At 41.6% G+C, this 19,633-nt stretch overlaps 1 protein-coding gene across 1 annotated transcript in view; it reads right to left on the bottom strand.

The window, feature by feature from the left end:
* The window catches only part of LOC139384527 (protein kinase C-binding protein NELL1-like), a 366,687-nt gene extending 348,640 nt beyond the window's left edge, over nucleotides 1-18,047 (bottom strand). The window contains exons 1-2 of the mRNA XM_071129356.1: nucleotides 17,913-18,047; nucleotides 17,084-17,212 (exon numbers count right to left, since the gene is read on the bottom strand). Of these exons, the coding sequence (XP_070985457.1) occupies nucleotides 17,084-17,212; nucleotides 17,913-17,961 (178 nt within the window). The 5' untranslated portion in view covers nucleotides 17,962-18,047. The remainder of the gene's footprint in view (nucleotides 1-17,083; nucleotides 17,213-17,912) is intronic.
* Between the last annotated feature and the right edge of the window lie 1,586 nt (nucleotides 18,048-19,633).

The raw sequence follows: 19,633 nt of genomic DNA, 5'->3' as shown, positions 1-19,633 counted from the left end.
ACGATAAATGACTACCTTACGCACCAATAATTTTAGCGAAGCTTCATTGATTGACTATATTTCTGCCCAATGACCACTGATCTTCTTGAAATCTAGCTGGGTAGATAGCCAATGAGCTGAGGTAAACGCCAGTATGTAATGGTTTGGGGTTGGACCACAATTCCTTGTTTATAATCGCACACGCAGGCAACTCCGTTCTCGCCTTGACGATCAGAGGAGTTGCTGTAAGGTGTTTTACGCGCAGCTGTATTTCGGAAAGTTGTAGTTTCAACGATTTCATTGAAGATATAATGGCGAATAAATCATGTAAAGCGAAGTCAAACTCTGAAGTGAAAGTGAAAAAGTGAAAGTGAGAGATTTTTTGTTTGAGGAAGTGTTATGATTCAAACGAACTGAGGAGCTGTTTATGCAAGGACAGGACGTACTTCTGGACGGGTAAGTGCTAATGCCGTTTTATGAAATATAAAAAAATATATATTTTTATATATTTTTTTTTTGCAATGAAATGTGTAGTTTGTTTGTTTGTTTGTTTGTATATATATATATATATATATATATATACACACACACACACACACACACACAATGGCCGGAGTTGAATGGAACATCTTAGTGACTGTTCCCTCTGCTCTATACAATACATATCTGTTTATTTTATGTGATGATAAAAGGCTCATACAATACAAATATTTTGTTTTTGTTTTCTTTCACAGTGATAGCGACTCCGACTGGGAGCCCCCGGTGCCAAGCTGCCCACTCTACCTGTGCCCCCAGTGGTGTTCATATGCCACAGTTCATTACTGCAGGCATGACTGTGCCTCAGGGCCAAAAGGGCACAGCATGGAGGCGTCTTTGTGTTCTGTGTCGCATGAAATGCACCACTTGTTCAGTTTGCCTCTGCTTTACATCAGAAAGAGACTGCTATGGGACATGGCACAGGCAGCAAAATATTATGACGGGGACTTCTAAGGGGTGTTCTGTTTTTTTTTTAATATTTATTTTCTAATATTTTTTTAAACATTTTTTGTGTGTGTGTGTGTGTTAGAATTGCTTTTTGACATGTTGTATATAGTTATTTGCACTGCTGTATATAGTTAGGTCATTTCACCAATTCGGCCACTTGGGTACATTTGGGCAACTTGTGTGGGACACCTGGGTGACTTCATGCTAAATGTCATGTAGCTCACCCATTCCTGAAGTTATCAGTCTGAAACTTTGCACACCTACAATTGCCCTCTTGTGTTATCCATCAAAATTATCTCCAGCATCCTATCTGACTGTGTGGCTATTCTAGTACATGTGAAAGATGATACTACAACAATAAAAAACAGAAAACGTCTGCTCTTTCTCTTTTCTTCCACCAGATCTACTGTGTTATATTATCCTACATTCAATTAACATTTCCAGAAAACGTCAGAATGTTTCCATTCAAATGATACCAATAATATGCATATCCTTGCCTCTGGGGCTGAGCTACAGGCAGTTAGATTTGGGTATGTCTTCAGGCAGAAATTGAGAACAAAGGGATGCAGCCATAACAGGTTAAATAGTGTTTTGGAATGTGTGGAATAAATTGGTCCTGAACATCTCTAAAACTAAGAGCATTGCATTTGGTACAAATCATTCCATAAATTCTAGACCTCCGCTGAATCTGGTAATGAATGGTAATGAACAAGTTAAGGAGACTAAATTACTTGTCGTTACCTTGGATTGAAAACTGTCATGGTCAAAACATGTACAGTACCAGTCAAAAGTTTGAACACAACTACTACTTCCAGGGTTTTTCTTTATTTTACTATTTTCTACATTATAGAATAATAGAGAAGAATTCAACACTATGAAATAACACATTGGGAATCATGTAGTAACCAAAAAAAGTGTTAAACAAATCAAAATATGTTTTATATTTGAGATTATTCAAAGTAGCCACCCGTTGCCTTGATGACAGCTTTGCACACTACTGGCATTCTCTCACCCAGCTTCATGAGGTGAGTCACCTGGAATGCATTTCAATTAACAGGTGTGCCTTGTTAAAAGTTCATTTGTGGAATGTTTCCTTCCTAATGCGTTTGAGCCAGTCAGTTGTGACAAGGTAGGGGCGGTATACAGAAGATAACCCTATTTGGTAAATGTCCCAACTATGGCAAGAACAGCTCAAATAAGCAAAGAGAACCGACAGTCCATTTTTACTTCAAGACATGGTCAGTCAATCCGGAAAATTTCGTCAAGTGCAGTCGCAAAACCATCCAGCGCTATGATGAAACTGGCTTTCATGAGGACCGCCACAGGAAAGGAAGACCCAGAGTTACCTCTGATGCACAGCATAAATTCATTAGAGAGTTAACTGCACCTCAGATTGCAGCCCAAATCAATGCGTCACAGAATTCAAGTAACAGACATCTCCACATCAACTGTTCAGAGAAGTCAGGCCTTCATTGTGAAATTGCTGCAAAGGAGCCTCTACTAATGGTCACCAATAAGAAGAGACTTGCTTGGACCAAGAAACATGCGCAATGGACATGAGACCGGTGGAAATCCTTCCTTTGATCTGATCAGTCCAAATTTGAGATTTTTGGTTACAACCGCCATGTGTTTGTGAGATGCAGAGTAGGTGAACGTATGATCTCTTCATGTGTGGTTCCCACCATGAAGCATGGAGGAGGAAGTGTGATGGTGCGTTGCTGGTGACACTGTCTGTGATTATTTACAATTCATGGCAGATCTAACCAGCATTGTTACCACAGCATTCTGAAGCGATATTCCATCCCATCTGGTTTGCGCTTCGTGAGACTATAATTTGTTAGTCAACAGGACAATGACCTAACACACCTCAAGGCTGTGTAAGGGCTATTTGACGAACGAGAATGATGGTGTGCAGCATCAGATGACCTGGCCTCCACATCACCCGACCTCAACCCAATTGAGGTGGTTTGGGATGAGTTGGACCGCAGAGTGAAGGAAAAGCAGCCAACAAGTGCTCAGCATATGTGGGAACTCCTTCAAGACTGATGGAAAAGCATTCCAGATAAAGCTGGTTGAGAGAATGCGTGTGTAAAACTATCATCAAGGTAAAGGGTGGCTACTTTGAAGAATCTCAAATATAAATATATTTTGATTCAACACTTTTTTGGTTACTATATCATTCCATGTGTAATTTCATAGTTTTGATGTATTCACTATTATTATATAATGTAGAAAATAGTAAAAATAAAGAAAAACCCTTGAATGAGTGGGTGTGTTCAGACTTTTGACTTGAACTGCGCCGACAGAGATGAACTTCCGGCGCCGACAGAGATGGCCGCCTAGCTTCGCGTTCCTAGGAAACTATGCAGTATTTTGTTTTTTTACGTGTTATTTCTTACATTGGTACCCCAGGTAATCTTAGGTTCCTTTACATACAGTCGGGAGGAACTACTGAATATAAGAGCAATGTCAACTCACCATCATTACGACCAAGAATATGACTTTCTCGAAGCGGATCGTGGGTTTGTCATCCACCCAGGACAATGGATCGGATCCCAGCCGGCGAACCTAAACAACGTCACTGTAAAAGTGGCAAACAAAGCGATCTTCTGGTCAGGCTCCGGAGGCAGGCAATTCGCGCACCACTCCCAGGCATACTACTCGCCAATGTCCAGTCTCTTGACAACAAGGTTGATGAAATCCGAGCAAGGGTAGTATTCCAGAGAGACATCAGAGACTGTAAAGTTCTTTGTTTCACGGAAACATGGCTCACTTGAGAGACGGTGCAACCAGCTGGTTTCTTCACGCATCGTGCCGACAGAAAAAAGCATCTTTCTGGTAAGAAGAGGGGCAGGGGGGTATGCCTTATGATTAACGAGACGTCTTGTGATCATAACAACATACAGGAACTCAAGTCCTTCTGTTCACCTTAGAATTCCTCACAATAAAATGTTGACCACATTGTCTACAAAGGGAATTCTCTTCGATTATAATCACAGTCCATATTCCCCCCCAAGCAGACACATCGATGGCCCTGAACAAACTTTATTTGACTCTATGTAAACTGGATTTTAACAAGGCTAATCTGAAAACAAGACTCCCTAAATTCTATCAGCATACCGATTGTGCAACCAGGGCTGGTAAAACCCTGGATCATTGTTATTCTAACTTCCGCGACGCATATAAGGCCCTCCCCAGCCCTCCTTTCGGAAAAGCTGACCACAACTCCATTTTGTTGCTTCCACTCTACAGACAGAAACTAAAACAAGAAGCTCCCATGCTCAGGTCTGTTCAACGCTGGTCCGACCAATCTGATTCCACACTTCAAGACTGCTTCGATCACCTGGATTGGGATATGTTCCGCATTGCGTCCAACAACAACATTGACGAATACACTGATTCGGTGAGCGAGTTCATTAGAAAGTGCATCGGCGATGTTGTACCCACAGCGTCTATTAAAACATTCCCAAACCAGAAACCGTGGATTGATGGCAGCATTTGCTCGAAACTGAATGTGCAAACCATTGCTTTTAACCAGGGCAAAGTGACCGGAAACATAACCGAATACAAACAGTGTAGCTATTCCCTCCGCAAGGCAATCAAACAAGCTAAGCGTCAGTATAGAGACAAAGTAGTTGCAATTCAACGGCTCAGACACAAGAGGTATGTGACAGTCAATCACGGATTACAAAAAGAAAACGAGTCCCATCGCGGACCAGGATGTCTTCCTCCCAGACAGACTAAACAACTTCTTTGCTCGCTTTGAGGACAATACAGTGCCACTGACATGGCCCGCTACCAAAACCTGCGGACTCTCCTTCACTGCAGCTGACGTGAGTAAAACATTTAAACGTGTTAAACCTCGCAAGGCTGCAGGCCCAGACGGCATCCCCAGCCGAGTCCTCAGAGCATGCGCAGACCAGCTGGCTGGTGTGTTTACGGACATATTCAATCAATCCTTATCCCAGCCTGCTGTTCCCACATGCTTCAAGAGGGCCACCATTGTTCCTGTTCCCAAGAAAGCTAAGGTAACTGAGCTAAACAACTACCGCCCAGTAGCAAGTGAAGTGCTTTGAGAGGCTTGTCAAGGACCATATCAACTCCACCCTACCTGACACACTAGACCCACTCCAATATGCTTACTGCCCCAATAGGTCCACAGACGACGCACTCGCAACCACACTGCACACTACCCTAACTGGACACCTAACCTATCTGGACAAGAGGAATACCTATGTGAGAATGCTGTTGATCGACTACAGCTCAGCATTTAACACCATAGTACCCTCCAAACTCGTCATCAAGCTCGAGACCCTGGGTCTCGACCCCGCCCTGTGCAACTGGGTACTGGACATCCTGACGGGCCGCCTCCAGGTGGTGAGGGTAGGTAACAACATCTCCACCCCACTGATCCTCAACACTGGGGCCCCACAAGGGTGCGTTCAGAGCTCTCTCCTGTTCTCCCTGTTCACCCACGACTGTGTGGCCATGCACGCCTCCAACTCAATCATCAAGTTTGCGGACGACACTACAGTGGTTGGCTTGATTACCAACAACGACGAGACGGCCTACAGGGAGGAGGTGAGGAACCTCGGAGTGTGGTGTCAGGAAAATAACCTCACACTCAACGTCAACAAAACAAAGGAGATGATCGTGGACTTCAGGAAACAGCAGAGGGAGCATCCCCCTATCCACATCGACGGGACAGTAGTGGAGAGGGTCGTAAGTTTTAAGTTCCTTGGCGTACACATCATGGACAAACTGAATTGGTCGACCCACACAGATAGCGTTGTGAAGAAGGCGCAGCAGCCTTCCTCAGGAGGCTGAATAAATTTGGCTTGTCACCAAAAGCACTCACAAACATCTACAGATGCACAATCGAGAGCATCCTGTCGGGCTGTATCACCGCCTGGTACGGCAACTGCTCCGCCCACAACCATAAGGCTCTCCAGAGGGTAGTGAGGTCTGCACAACGCATCACAGAGGGCAAACAACCTGCCCTCCATGACACCTACAGCGCCCGATGTCAGAGGAAGGCCATAAAGATCATCAAGGACAACAACCACCCAAGCCACTGCCTGTTCACCCCGCTATCATCCAGAAGGCGAGGTCAATACATGTGCATCAAAGCAGGACATCTGTCATCAGAGTTACGTGCATAATGACACACACGTGGACTCCATCACCTCTTTGATTATCTGTTTGTTATATGTCACTGCCTTCGGTTTCTTCCCCAGTCGTCATTGTTCCTGTTTCATGTCGGTTCGCTGTTTGTGTTTATTGTTATGTTAATTTATTTATTAAATGTATTCACTCCCAGAACTTGCTTCCCGAATCATAGTGTTCATCGTTACAAGTGACCTGCGACATACAGTGCCTTGCAAAAGTTTTCACACCCGTTTGCATTTTAAAAAAACAGAATTGCATTACAATCTGTAATTTAAATGGATTTTAATTTGGATTTCATGTAATGGACATACACAAAATAGTCCAAATTGGTGAAGTGAAATTAAAAAAGGAACTGGCTAAAAAAAAATGTTTTTTTAAATTACGGAAAAAGTGGTGCCTGCATACTGTATGTATTCAACCTCTTTGCTATGAAGACCCTAAATAAGATATGGTGCAACCAATAACCTTAAAGTCACATAATTAGTTAAATAAAGTCCACCTGTGTGCAATCTAAGTGTCACATGATCTGTCACATGATCTCAGTATATATTCACCTGTTCTGAAAGGCCCCAGAGTCTGCAACACCACTAAGCAAGGGGCACCACGAAGACCAAGGAGCCCTCCAAACAGGTCAGGGACAAAGTTGGGGAGAAGTACTGATCAGTGTTGGGTTAAAAAAAAATATCCAAAACTTTGAACATCCCACGGAGCACCATTAAATCATTTTTTTTTTAATGGAAAGAAAATGGCACCACAACAAACCTGTCAAGAGAGGTCCGCCCATCAAAACTCACGGACCAGGCAAGGAGGGCAATCATCAGAGAGGCAACAAAGAGACCAAAGATGACCCTGAAGGAGCTGCAAAGCTCCACAATGGAGATTAGAGTATCTGTCCATATGACCATAAGACCACTCCACAGAGCTGGGCTTTAAAGAAGAGTGGCCAGAAAAAAGCCATTGCTGGGCCTTCCGGGTGGCGCAGTGGTCTAAGGCTGTGCCACCAGTGATTCTGGGTTCGAGTCCAGGCTCTGTCGCAGCCGGCCGCGACAGGGAGGCCTATGGGGCGGCACACAATTTGCACAGCGTCGTCCGGGTTAGGGAGGGTTTGGCCCGCAGAGAAATCCTTTTCTCATCACGCACTAGCGACTCCTGTGGCGTTCCTGACCAGGTCGCCAATTGTACCTTGTTTCCTCCGACACATTGGTGCGGCTGGCTTCCGGGTTGGATGGGCATTGTGTCAAGAAGCAGTGTGGCTTGGTTGGGTTGTGTTTCGGAGGACACGTGGCTCTCGACCTTCGCCTCTCCAGAGTCCGTACTGAAGTTGCATCGATGAGACAAGACTGTAACTACTACCAATTTGATACCACGAAATTGGCAGAGAAAAAAGGGGTAAAAGCAACAAAAAAAGTAATTGCTTAAAAACAAATAAGCAAACACGTTTGGTGTTCGCCAAAAGGCATGTGGGAGACTCCCCAAACATATGGAAGAAGGTACTCTGGTCAGATGAGACAAGGAAAACGCTATGTCTGGCGGAAATCCAACACTTCTCATCACCCCGAGAACACCATCATGTTTTGAACTGAAGGAATGATGGATGGCGCTAAACACAGAGAAATTATTGAGGGAAACCTGTTTCCGTCTTCCAGAGATTTGAAACTGGGATGGAGGTTCACCTTCCAGCAGGAAAATGACCCTAAGCATACTGCTAAAGTAACACTCAAGTGGTTTAAAGGGAAAGATTTAAATGTCTTGGAATGGCCTAGTCAAAACCCAGACCTCAATACAATTGAGAATATGTGGTAGAAGATTGCTGTACACCAGCATTCAACTTGAAGGATCTGGAGCAGTTTTTCCTTGAGGAATGGGCAAAAATCCCAGCGGCTAGATGTGCCAAGCTTATAGAGACATACACCAAGAGACTTGCAGCTGTAATTGCTGCAAAGGGTGGGTCTACAAAGTATGGACTTTGGGGGGGGGGGGGGGGGGTGAACAGTTGAGTTTTTTGTCATATTTCCTGTTTGTTTCACACAAAACATTTGCATCTTCAAAGTGGTAGGCATGTTGTATACATCAAATTATACAAACCTCCCCAAAATCTATTTTAATTCCAGGTTGTAAGGCAACAAAATAGGAAAAATGCCAAGGCTGGTGAATACATTTGCAAGTTTCCTGAAACGGGTCACATGTACAGTATGTAGCTAGTGGGCTAAGCTGTAGCATTAGCAATGTCTTTCAAAAAGGAGACAACTCACAAATGCGGAAAAAAAATGCAATTTTATAATTCTGACAATGACTGAATATGAAAGTCAGGAATCAGATTCTGAAGAGCTGCCCGCTCGACCTTGTATCCATTGAGAACCCTGAATCTGAGGACACCTTGCCCACTGACGAAGTCCCAGGTCCCTTCGAAGATGCTGGTGGTGATGGAGACAGACCGACAGTGAATGAAGTACAGGAGTTCTGTTGTAGCTGGAAGGCAGCCAGCCATTTCACCCCTCCTGGCCCTGCAGTTTGCTTTGATGAGTCTCAGTATGGAGTGCAAAGCTTCTTGCCATTTCCCTCTGAGGCAGAGTGCCGTTTCTGACAGAAGAGATGGTGGGAGACTTAGTAGAGGAGACCAATCGCTACACCTTGGAGCTACAGGAGAAGAGCGAGCTAGGAGTGAGGGGTAAACTCTGAATAGGTGACAACCACAATTAGTAAAATGTATACCCTCCTGGTGACAGTCCGAATGGGAATAGTAAAGAAGAGCTCCCTAAGAGAATACTGAAGCACAGATCCAATGTTTGCCACCTTCTTTTCCCAATACCGCTTCCTAGTTCTGCTGCGTTGCCTTCGTCAACAATGCTGCTGCTGATAATTACTTAACAAGGGATTTTTTTGTAATTGGAAGTACAGTTCACATACAGTTCCATTATATGCCTTTAGAGATGAGGGGGTGGAAATGCAGTTCTTCAATCACTGCATGAATATTAAATATGGGTTATGCATATTCATAAGTTCTTGCAGGTTTTTTTCAACAACAAAGTTGTTGTTTAACCACCACTAATACTTCCATAAAATAGATAATTACATATAGGCCTATATGTTTTATTGCTGTGTTTTCATCCAGTAAAACAGTTAAGGAGTGTACGTTCAAACAATATGTTGCGAGCATACAAAAGCCGGCTTCAATCATCAGCTTGAAAATGTCCAGCTCCAGTTATGATATTGGCAAATAATGTTCAAGACTTTGTGTGTGGTTTCTGAGAGTACAGAATCAAAACTAATTATTAGTAATTAGAATACAATATCAAGATATAGCAATAAAACAATGAAAGTAACATAACACTGCTATAAAAATAATAAATTGCATTGACAAAATCACAGATCATGAGTTCTATAACGTAAGAAACAGTAACTGTTGTGCTCCACAAGGGAAAAGGGCAGAACAGAGCTATATGCTAAACAGGCCAAATGAAAACAAACCATGGTCATAAGGTCAAGGTATCTTCAAAAGACAACAAGCAAATACTTCTAACGCAATTAGCATTGTTTTACAGAGCTAATAGAAGAATGTAGCTAGCTACATAAGCACAATTGAGTATAACACCATAAAGGTTAAGCAATAAGTACCTTGTGTGTCCGTGGTTATAAAGAATACACACAAATGTATTATGGTCCAAAGATAGTGAGCTACAGTAGAAACGACATACAGAAACTAAAATAACGTATTAAGGTACTTACTTTCATAGAAACGCACACGTCCAAAGTTATCATCATGTAGTAATGAAAACAACAATGAAGGCAATGTGGGGACCAGCCAGAAAATGTGAAACAGTTTGTGCAGGTCCTGTTCTGACAATGGGGAAGTGCTTGGGGAAGTTTGTCCAGCTCAATAAAGCCAAAAATTATAATTGTCTACAAAAGTGAAATGGCCTCCTTTTATGAGGAGGCGGAACACACAATTCAAACTGTTGTTCGAAAATCATTTGAGATTGACAAGTTTAAAAGTTTAAACTGCCTAGAAATTAAAAACTACTCAGAACTGCAATAAATACAGTATGCATGACTGATGGTGAACACTGTATTTATCTTATTTATCTTATTTTTTTAACAACTAAATTAAACAATCAATGCTGTGTTATCTGATTGATGAGATGTTGATGAGCCGGGTCTTTATCTCCATTTGAGGAAGTAAAAACAAAATCAATGAAACTGTGTTGACTCCCACACTCGACGGCAATCTTCTCAATGTTTCAACAACTCTTGAGAATAAATGTGAGGAAATTGGAAAGCAATTCCACACTAAGTGGTCCTGGATATGAAACAATAATAAAGCCCCTTATTTCAAATCTAAATCACCTTTTAGGGTTTTGGTTTATTTAAATGTTGTAGGCCTAGATATAAACAGATAAAAACTGACTTGCAGGACCAAAATGTGTTTTTGTTTCACAATTAAATTGTCAAATGCAATTTGCCATGTTTATGCTGTATGCTTTACTGTAGGTATCGACAAGATTGGAGTGTTGACTATACATAATATATACACACAAGTGTCCTCGGTTGCAACACTCACTACCGGGTTTCCAAACTGCCTCTGGAAACAATGTCAGCAAAATAACTGTTTGTCTGGAGCTTCATGAAATGGGTTTCCATGGCAGAACAACTGCACACAAGCCTAAGATCACCATGCGCAATGCCAAGCGTTGGCTGGAGTGGTGTAAAGCTCGCCGCCGTTGGACTCTAGAGCAGTGGAAATGCGTTCTCTGGAGTGATGAATCACGCTTCACCATCTGGCAGTCCGACGAACTAATCTGGGTTTGGAGGATGCCAGGAGAACGCTACCTGCCCGAACGCATAGTGCCAACTGTACATTTGGTGGAGGAGGAATAATGGTCTGGAGCTGTTTTCCATGGTTTGGTCTAGGCCCCTTAGTTCCAGTGAAGGGAAATCTTAACACAACATCATACAATGACATTCTAGACGATTCTGTGCTTCCAACTTAGTGGAAACAGTTTGGTGAAGGCCCTTTCCTGTTTCAGCATGACAGTTCCCCTGTGCACAAAGAGAGGTCCATACAGAAATGGTTTGTCAAGATCGGTGTGGAAGAACTTGACTGGCCTGCACAGAGCCCTTACCTCAACCCCATCAAACACCTTTGGGATGAATTGTACCGCCAACTGTGAGACAGGACTAACATCAGTATTCGACCTCACTAATGCTCGTGGCTGAATGGAAGCAAGTCCCCCCAGCAATGTTGCAACATCTGGTGGAAAGCCTTTCCAGAAGAGTGGAGGCTGTTATAGCAGCAAATAATACATAATGCTTTTTGAGGTCGGTTCCCTTTCTGTTCAGGTAAAAAAAAAAAAAAACAGTTTCAGATTTCAATGATGATACTTAAAATTATTTTAGTGCGTTTTTATCAAAATTATAAAAGGCAAATTTTGAGAACATTCAATTGCCAAAACATTCCATTATCTTCTAACTTTTTAAATGTGATAATAGAAAATAATTGTATTTCTTAGTAATCATAACCAAAAATAAATCAACAATTTGGTTAATCGCTCAGCACTATTCCATAATGATGAAATTACCCTACACGCAGCCATTTCATTGAGCGCGAGTATTCAGTTAATTGGTGTGGCAAATGTTTACATATCTCGCCAATTAGCTCAGCATGGACGCTAATATCAATACAAGCACTCTCTCTCTCCCTTGCTCTTTTCACTTCTCTCCCAAAGGCACCAGGTAAGATTAGACAAAACTAGATGAAGACCTTCCTGGGGAGATTCCATTGATCTGACTAGTTTATCAGGAGCGCCAGCGGTGACACATTTTTCCTTCACCCATAATGTAGGGTCATAAAAGTCTAGCTCCCCATGCCAACACATGACATCTGTTGTTTATGTATCACTGGCTAACGCTAGCGACCAGGGGACAGGGGGTGAGACTAGTGCCGCAGCAGCCAGATCTGTGCCTCTCTCCCTCTCTATCGTCTCACTCTCTCAGCCTCTGTCCCTCTCCCTCCCTCCACCCTGACAGTCTGTTCCTGTCATCCTCATCCAAAACTCCACAGCACTAATATGTAAATAGTGGCCAAAGGATCATATATCAGGCTTTGTGCATTGTAGGCTGACTTGTTGAGATTGCAGAGTTGCTGCTTGATATTGCCTTGTCAGCTGCCCGCTGCAAGCTCTTATTGTTTTTGGAAATGGTCTTCTTCTTGAGTGTCAGTGCTCTAAACTCTTAGAATTAGTGGTAACTCGAGAAACCCTGGAGATCTTCAAGTAACCCCTGGGGTTCCTCAAGTAACCATTGCTAGTCAATGATTCATATGTGCACCTTCTGTTAGTTGAGGGGTTCTTTAAATGGTTCAAGGAAGCAACGGGTTCCTGGAGGAACCCTGGAGTGGAGACGTGGCTTAGTGGGGGCATGGCTTTAAGATATACTGTATTTTTTGTTGTTGAGTTTTTGTTCTGTTGTGTTGTCATCACATGTTACGGTTGAAAACAGACTGTTTTGTAGCTTCAATGATGCTATCAGAGGTGTTGGAGTTCCTCAAGAGCCTATGCAAATCCTAAAGTTGTAATAGTTACCACTTTCTTACTGAAAATGTTCATGGGCAGAGTACAAACTGCCTAATGAAGACCTAAGAGTCGAAACGTTGTTATAAATAAATATCACCTGGGAGCAGGGGCAGCAGTGTCACGACTTCTGCCGAAGTCGGTTCCTCTCCTTGTTCGGGTGGCGTTCGGCGGTCGACGTCAACGGTCTTCTAGCAATCGCTGATCCACCTTTCATTTTCCATTTGTTTTGTCTTGTTTTCCCACACACCTGGTTTACAGTCCCTCATTACTTGTTTTGTATTTAACCCTCTGTTCCCCCCATGTCAGTGTGTGAAATTGTTAGTTGTAAAGTGTTTGTGCACTCTGACTGGTTTGCGCCGGGTTATTTTGTACCCATATTTTGTTGTTCTGGGTGCCGTTGGTTTTGCAAATTAAAACTTGTTGAGGATAGGGGGCAGTATTTTCACTTTGGATGAATTGCGTGCCCATAGTGAACTGCATCCTACTCTGTCCTAGATTGCTAATATATGCATTATATTATTATTTTTGGATAGAAAACACTCTGAGGTTTCTAAAATTGTTTGTATTATGTCTGTGAGTATAACAAAACTCATAGGGCAGGCAATCTTCCAAACAAGAAGTGAAATTCTGAATGTGAGGCAACTTTGACGTCATCACCCCCTCCTTTCCCAAAAATATATGGATCTGGTAGCACTTCCTATGCTTTCCACTAGATGTCTTCATTCAGTAGAAAGTGGAATGGAGCATTTGCTGTGAACTTTGACCGAATGGGAGGGGAAATAGTCAGTGTCCTGACAGAATGCCATTTTCCTGTGGCGCATTTCTCTGTGGGTGCTACCGCTGTTCCATTTGGCTCCAGCTGAAAACGTATGATCCGGTTAGAACGTTATTGGATTATTATGATAATAACATCCTGAAGATTGATTCTCTACTTAGTTTGAGCAGTTTATTCGACCTGGAATATATCTTTTGGAAGTTTTCATGCGAGTTATCCTGGACCAGCAGTCAGTTTTTGGGCACGTGAGCTGAAAGTTATAGCAAATGCAGCTACTTGGACACTAGTATTGGACATTATAGAACAAAACAATGATTTATTGTGGAACTAGGACTCCTTGCACTACATTCTGATGAAAGATCATCAAAGGTAAGGGAATATTTATGTTGTAATTTCGTATTTCTGTTGACTCCAACATGGCGGAGAAATACTTTAAGTCTGAGCGCCGTCTCAGATTATTGCAATGTTAGGCTTTTTCCATAACGTTTTTTAAAAATCTGACACAGCGGTTGCATTAAGAACCAGTGTATCTTTAATTATATGTAGAACATCTATCTTTAGTCAAAGTTTATGATGACTATTTCTGTTATCTGGCGTAGCTTTCTATAATTCCTCCGGATATTTTGGAGGCAGTTCTGAACATGGCGTCAATGTAAACCGAGATTTGTGGATATAAATATGCATATTATCGAACAAAACATAAATGTATTGTGTAACATGTTATATGAGTGTCTGATGAAGATTTTCAAAAGGTTAGTGATTCATTTTATCTCTAATCCTGCTTTTGTGACTCTCTTTGGCTGGAAAAAATGGCTGCGTTTTCCCTTTGATTTGGTGGTGGTCTAACATAAATATATGTTGTGTTTTCGCTGTAAAACATTTTAAAAATCGGGACATGATGGGTAGATGAACAAGATGTTTCTTTCATTAGAGGTATTGGACTTGTTAATGTGTGAAAGTTAAATATTTCTAAAGAATATTTTTGAATTCCCTGCGCCACCTTTTCAGCTGAATGGGGGGGTGGAGTTCCCTGAAGGGAACTACTTGCCATAAGAACATTCCTGTAAAGCTTATAGAGGATCTCATGTTAAACGTTGTTGAAGTAATATGGCTACTGGATCATCTGCCTCAACTAAAGCCCATTCTTGTGGGAAGCTGCTATAGACCACCAAGTGCTAACAGTCAGTATCTGGATAATACTCCAAATCCATCGGATGAAGTGATCACAATATAGTAGCCATATCTAGGAAAACCAAAGTTCCAAAGGCTGGGTCTAATATAGTGTATGAGAGTTTTGTAGTGATTCCTATGTCGGTGATGAAAATAATATTTGTTGGTCTCTGGTGTGTAATGAGGAACAACCAGATTCTGCACTTGACGGATTTATGAAATCGCATATTCCAGTTACTAATAAGCATGCGCCTATTAAGAAATTACTGTAAACATTTTTTTTAAATTCAATAAAATAATCCCTGTGGATTTATGAGGAATTGAAAAATTGTATTGTTGAGATGGACAAGGCAAAAGGAATAGCAAATAAGTCTGGCTGCACAACAGATTGACAAATATACTGCAAATTGAGAAATCATGTGACTAAACTGAATAAAATAAGAAGAAACTATACTACAACAAAGATAAATGATATAAAGAATGATAGTAATTGTTGGAGCAATTTAAATTATATTAAACCTCTTTGGGATAGGGGGCAGCATTGGGAAGTTTGGATGAAAAGCGTGCCCAGAGTAAACTGCTTGTTACTCAGGCCCAGAAGCTAGAATATGCACATAAATATAATTAGTAGATTTGGATAGAAAACACTCAAAAGGTTCCAAAACTGTTAAAATAATGTCTGTGAGTATAACAGCACTCATATATGGCAGACGAAAACCTGAGAAAAATCCAACCAGGAAGTGGGAATTCTGAGGTTTGTAGTTTTCAAGTGAATGCCTATCGAATATCCAGTGTCCAGTCGATGTCAACACTCGTTAGGAGTTGTTTCAGGCTTCTATTGTGAAAGGGGAGAGAATAAGACCACTCAGAGTAAGTGGCTCAGCTGAAAGCCATGAGTTGTTTATCACGCGTGGCCGTGAGTGCGAGCTCCGTTCCCTTTCCTTTCTAATGAAAGCAGTATTGTCCTGTTGAAACATTATTGAATATTTATGATAAAAACACCCTAAGGATTGATTAGAAACATCGTTTGACATGTTGCAATTTCACTGGCTGTAGGCCAGGGATTCCGCTAGCGGAACCCCCTTCCCAGAGAGGTTATGGGGAAAAATGCAAACTTACAAAACCCACTAATATTGCCAACTATTTTAGTTATTTGTTCATTGGCAAGATTAGCAAATGTAGGCATGACATGCCAGCAACAAACACTTACGCTACACATCCAAGTATAACTGACCAAATTATGAAAGACACAAGCACTGTGAGTTTGAATTCCATAAAGTGAGTGTGGAAGAGGGGGAAAATTGTTGTCTATCAACAATGACAAGCCACCAGGGTCAGACAACTTGGCTGGAAAATGACTGTGGATAACAGCGATGACATTGCCACTCCTATGTGCCATATCTTCAATCTAAGCCTACTAGAAAGTGTCTGCCCTTAGGCCTGTAGGGAAGCAGAAGTAATTCCACCACCCAAGAATGGTAAATCCCCTTTACTGGCTCAAATAGCCGACCAATCAATCTGTTACCAACCATCTCTTCACAATCCCCAGGTGAAGAACAGACTATGGGTGGCATAAAGTACTACGTAGAGCCATGGCTACATGGAACTCTATTCCCCATCAGGTAACTGATGCAAGCAGTCAAATCAGATTTTTTTTTCATGGATAAAAATTCACCTTATGGAACAGCGGGGACTGTGAAGAGAGAGACACACACACACACACACACGCACGCACGCACGAACACACACTCACACTGTAATATTGCTGTATTATACATTTTGTATTGTATATAACATTATTACACCACAATATGATGTACTGTTTTATATTTTCTTTCATGTGTGATGTAAGTGCCTTAATGTGTTTGGACCGCAGGGAGAACAGCTGCTGCCTTGCCAGCAGCTAATGGGGATCCCTAATAAATATAAAGGCAAACGCAACGCATTGCGCCAATAGAGTTAACCAACTTGATGGGTATTGTAACACTGTATAGTGTGTATTGTCCGTGGTTCGACTACTCAGCCCCCTCATACGTACTGCCATCCCATTTCTGACACCAACGTAGCAAACAAGAAGGGCAGGGAGGTGAACCTGGGTCACTGCTGTGAATGGCAAGCACCCTACGCATTGCACCAAGAGAGTTTACCCACATGGTTGGAATTGTAACATGGTTCATATAGCCAGAATCGTTACAATACATTGGTGATGTAATGATGATGATTAGTTCAGCATCTGTTACCAACAGTTTACCTAAAATATTCTGGATAATCTTACAACCACTAGTCAGAGCTTGGGTAACCTACATCTTACAAATGAAATTAGTTTACCAAACGTTCTCATGATTCCACGCCCAATAAAATATTTCTGCAATTCACTGATAAATAAAACAATGAGCTATCAATTAACAAACACATAGAGAAAAGAAGTATACATTACCTCGAAATAAGAAGGCTTTGCTATTTTTGTGAAGCCCTGCCACTTGGGTAATTCCAAATGTTGCATTTGCGAAGTCAAGTTCATTGATGATATCAATCTGGTAATCGGGATCTATTCCAAAACCGAAAACTGTAGGGGGGAAATATTATTTAGCCGTTGTCACACATTGGGTGCACAGTTACACACATCCTCCCACCTACACGATGTGTATAACGTACAAGGCACTTCTTTAATAATTGAGTTTGAGCATCAAACTTCCGCCTCTGCGTGATACAACGAACTGCAACACAGTCAAATACATGGGTATTGAATTCATGCGATTTCAAAGCACCTTCACCTCCGTACAGTGGTAATCACATCGGAGACAAAGCGCGTAAATTGCATGGCACTAGACATCATATACCGTATAATGGCAGATTACTTGAAATGAAAGTCTATAATACAAATATTGGACTTATTGTTGCGCTGGAACAAATTGACTGCTGCATCGACCTGTGTGACACCTGCCATTTGTGTAGGGACTTATGCGCGTTCTACAGATGTGGTCTGACAACAACATACCCTACGTTTTAGGAGATGATAACTGCTATTATTCTGTACTATAAAACTAATTCCAAAAATATGATTTATAAATGAGGGGAAATTGATACAAAAAAATGTATTCATAATAAAAAAAATCTACAAGGGACAAACGAACAAAAAGCCGATAGAGGTGCTTATCAGGCTATGGAGGAGGAGAGGGTGCGCATTAAACAACTATGCTGACAGAGCTGATAATGATACCTAAAACAATAGGTAAACTAACTACATGTCCCCGTGTGACACCTACCTGGTTTCGCAATGAGCACTAGAGATAACAAAGCCACGTAAATATCCATGTGTGTGAAGTTGCACTGTACAGTTTCCTCAGAAATATCCTACGTCGAGCGCTTCGCTGACAAAACACTTGCTCGAGTCTGTCTCCCAAACTGTGCTCGTCTCACCGGTGCTGGGTGCAGTGGCTCGGAGCGTTCCACATCATGGAAATAGGGGTTCTGTCGGTGAGCACGTAAATTCTCTTGAATTTACTCTAAATACTATTGCCATCCATTCAATAAGTGATATTATTCACAAAGCTGGAATAAATCCGCATTAGCCATCCTTCTGAATTGAAATTCATCTATAGACGATATTTTTGCACAGCGAAATTAATCTTAATCCTCCCCTTCAGAAACAATAGACACATCCAATTCTGGAGTGAAAGGTTTTTGAAGAAAGTCAACTGGGGGACCTGTAATAAGAGTTGGGATTCTAACAAGTAGGCTATATGTAATCACATAACACATAGGCTATGAATCATCATCTCTTACATAGCCTTTGCTATTTTTTGCAGATAATCAGATGCAGCATTTTGCACAACAGAATAGACCTATGATAATAAACCTAAAATGAATTGAATCAACCGGATTTCTTTAACCAGCTCATAGTCAGGTCCTCATGCATGTCTTTTATTCGGGACTTCACGCTGTTAAACAGCATTCCAACCATAAATCCCGACATGTGTCCATCTCCTTTATCTCCTCCCTTCCCTCTAACTCAATCAATCTCTCTCACCCCTAGGATACTGAGGGCTTTTTATAAGCACGGGTACTCCAACCTACCTTCCTCCTGGGAGCTGTCTTTGTTGGATACCATTAATCACGCTCCTTGCTTCTCCAATACAGCTAATAATCGCATCCCAAATGGCACCCTTGTGCGCTACTTTTGCCCTGTGGGCTCTGATCAAATGTAGTGCACTGTGTATGGAATCGAGTGCCATTTGGGAGGCACACAATATGTGTAGTGTGTATATTGTGAGGTTACCTGCATCGACAAGCCATGCGCTGACATTGAAACAATAACATTTAGTCAGCGATTATGGCATTTATCCACGGCGTGGACAGGACCTTCTTTGTGTGCACAGTAATGCAGTCCGAGCGCAAGGGAGAGTAAAGTTTTCGATATGATGTGTGTGACGAGTGTACGTCTACTAATTAGTCACTATAAAAAAATTGATATAGCAAACTATCCTTGCAGATTCATCTCTTAAAATCCAATTTTATTGTATTGTGCAGTGCACATATTTTCAAATACCCAGGTAATGTTAATTTCGGTGTTTTTGTTACAGTTAGTGAAAATGAAAGATAACTACCCAGCAAACCAAAATTGGTTCCGTGAAGATTCCCAGAACATTCCTTAGGTTGTGGCAAATGTTCTCATAACACAACAAAATACCAAGTTGTGCTGGTGATTACACAAAACATTCACCTTATGTTGCAAGAATGTTCTCAGAACACATTTCGGCTGTTCTCTACCTGTAAACTTAATGAGAAAATTTGGGGAATGTTCTGTGGTGGTTGTTAAAGATGTTGTGCACAACATTTTAGTGAATGTAAGGAGAACATTCCAAGGATATTTCTTTTAAAACCTTTTTCAAAAAAACATTGTTTTCCAAAACATTATTTTAATTTTTTGGGGATGTTATTATCCTAATGTTAGGGTTTTATATAAGTATACTGAAGAAACATTTAA

The sequence above is a fragment of the Oncorhynchus clarkii genome, chromosome 26 (genome assembly GCF_045791955.1).
Source record: "Oncorhynchus clarkii lewisi isolate Uvic-CL-2024 chromosome 26, UVic_Ocla_1.0, whole genome shotgun sequence".
NCBI lineage: Eukaryota > Metazoa > Chordata > Actinopteri > Salmoniformes > Salmonidae > Oncorhynchus > Oncorhynchus clarkii.
This window is presented reverse-complemented; position numbering and strand designations above follow the sequence as displayed.